The following is a 452-nucleotide window of genomic DNA, read 5'->3' as shown; positions in this document are numbered from 1 at the left end:
ACTGGAAGAATCTGGAGGAGCCTTATGGTAGTATTTTCCTCAGCATTCCAACCATTCTTGATCCATCTTTGGCTCCAGATGGTCGACATATACTTCACATATTTACAACTTCCTCAATTGAGGATTGGGAGGTGAGGCTGATCTAAGACGAGCGAACAAAGCATGAACTATATATATATATATATATATATATCTTCGTGGAGCAACTTGTTTTAATTACAATTTTTCTCAGCATTAGTATCATCTTCTAGAGTTGGTGTTGCTATGCCCATTTTTTATTTACTTATTTCATCCAATTTTCGGTACTAGGGACTCCCTCCAAAAGAGTATGAAGCGAAAAAGGAAGAAGTGGCAGCTGAAATAATACAGAGGCTAGAGAAAAAACTGTTTCCAGGGCTCAGTTCATCTATTACGTTTAAGGAGGTTAGGCTCTTTTTCCCCCCTACGATTTG

General features: G+C 38.3%; 1 protein-coding gene across 1 annotated transcript in view; it reads left to right on the top strand.

The window, feature by feature from the left end:
• LOC104759100 (prolycopene isomerase, chloroplastic-like) overlaps positions 1–447 on the top strand; it is a gene marked incomplete at its 3' end in the record, with an annotated part of 3327 nt that extends 2880 nt beyond the window's left edge. The window contains exons 10-11 of the mRNA XM_010482069.2: positions 28–131; positions 310–447. Of these exons, the coding sequence (XP_010480371.2) occupies positions 28–131; positions 310–447 (242 nt within the window). The remainder of the gene's footprint in view (positions 1–27; positions 132–309) is intronic.

This window comes from Camelina sativa, chromosome 17 (genome assembly GCF_000633955.1).
Source record: "Camelina sativa cultivar DH55 chromosome 17, Cs, whole genome shotgun sequence".
NCBI classification, from domain to species: domain Eukaryota; kingdom Viridiplantae; phylum Streptophyta; class Magnoliopsida; order Brassicales; family Brassicaceae; genus Camelina; species Camelina sativa.
This window is presented reverse-complemented; position numbering and strand designations above follow the sequence as displayed.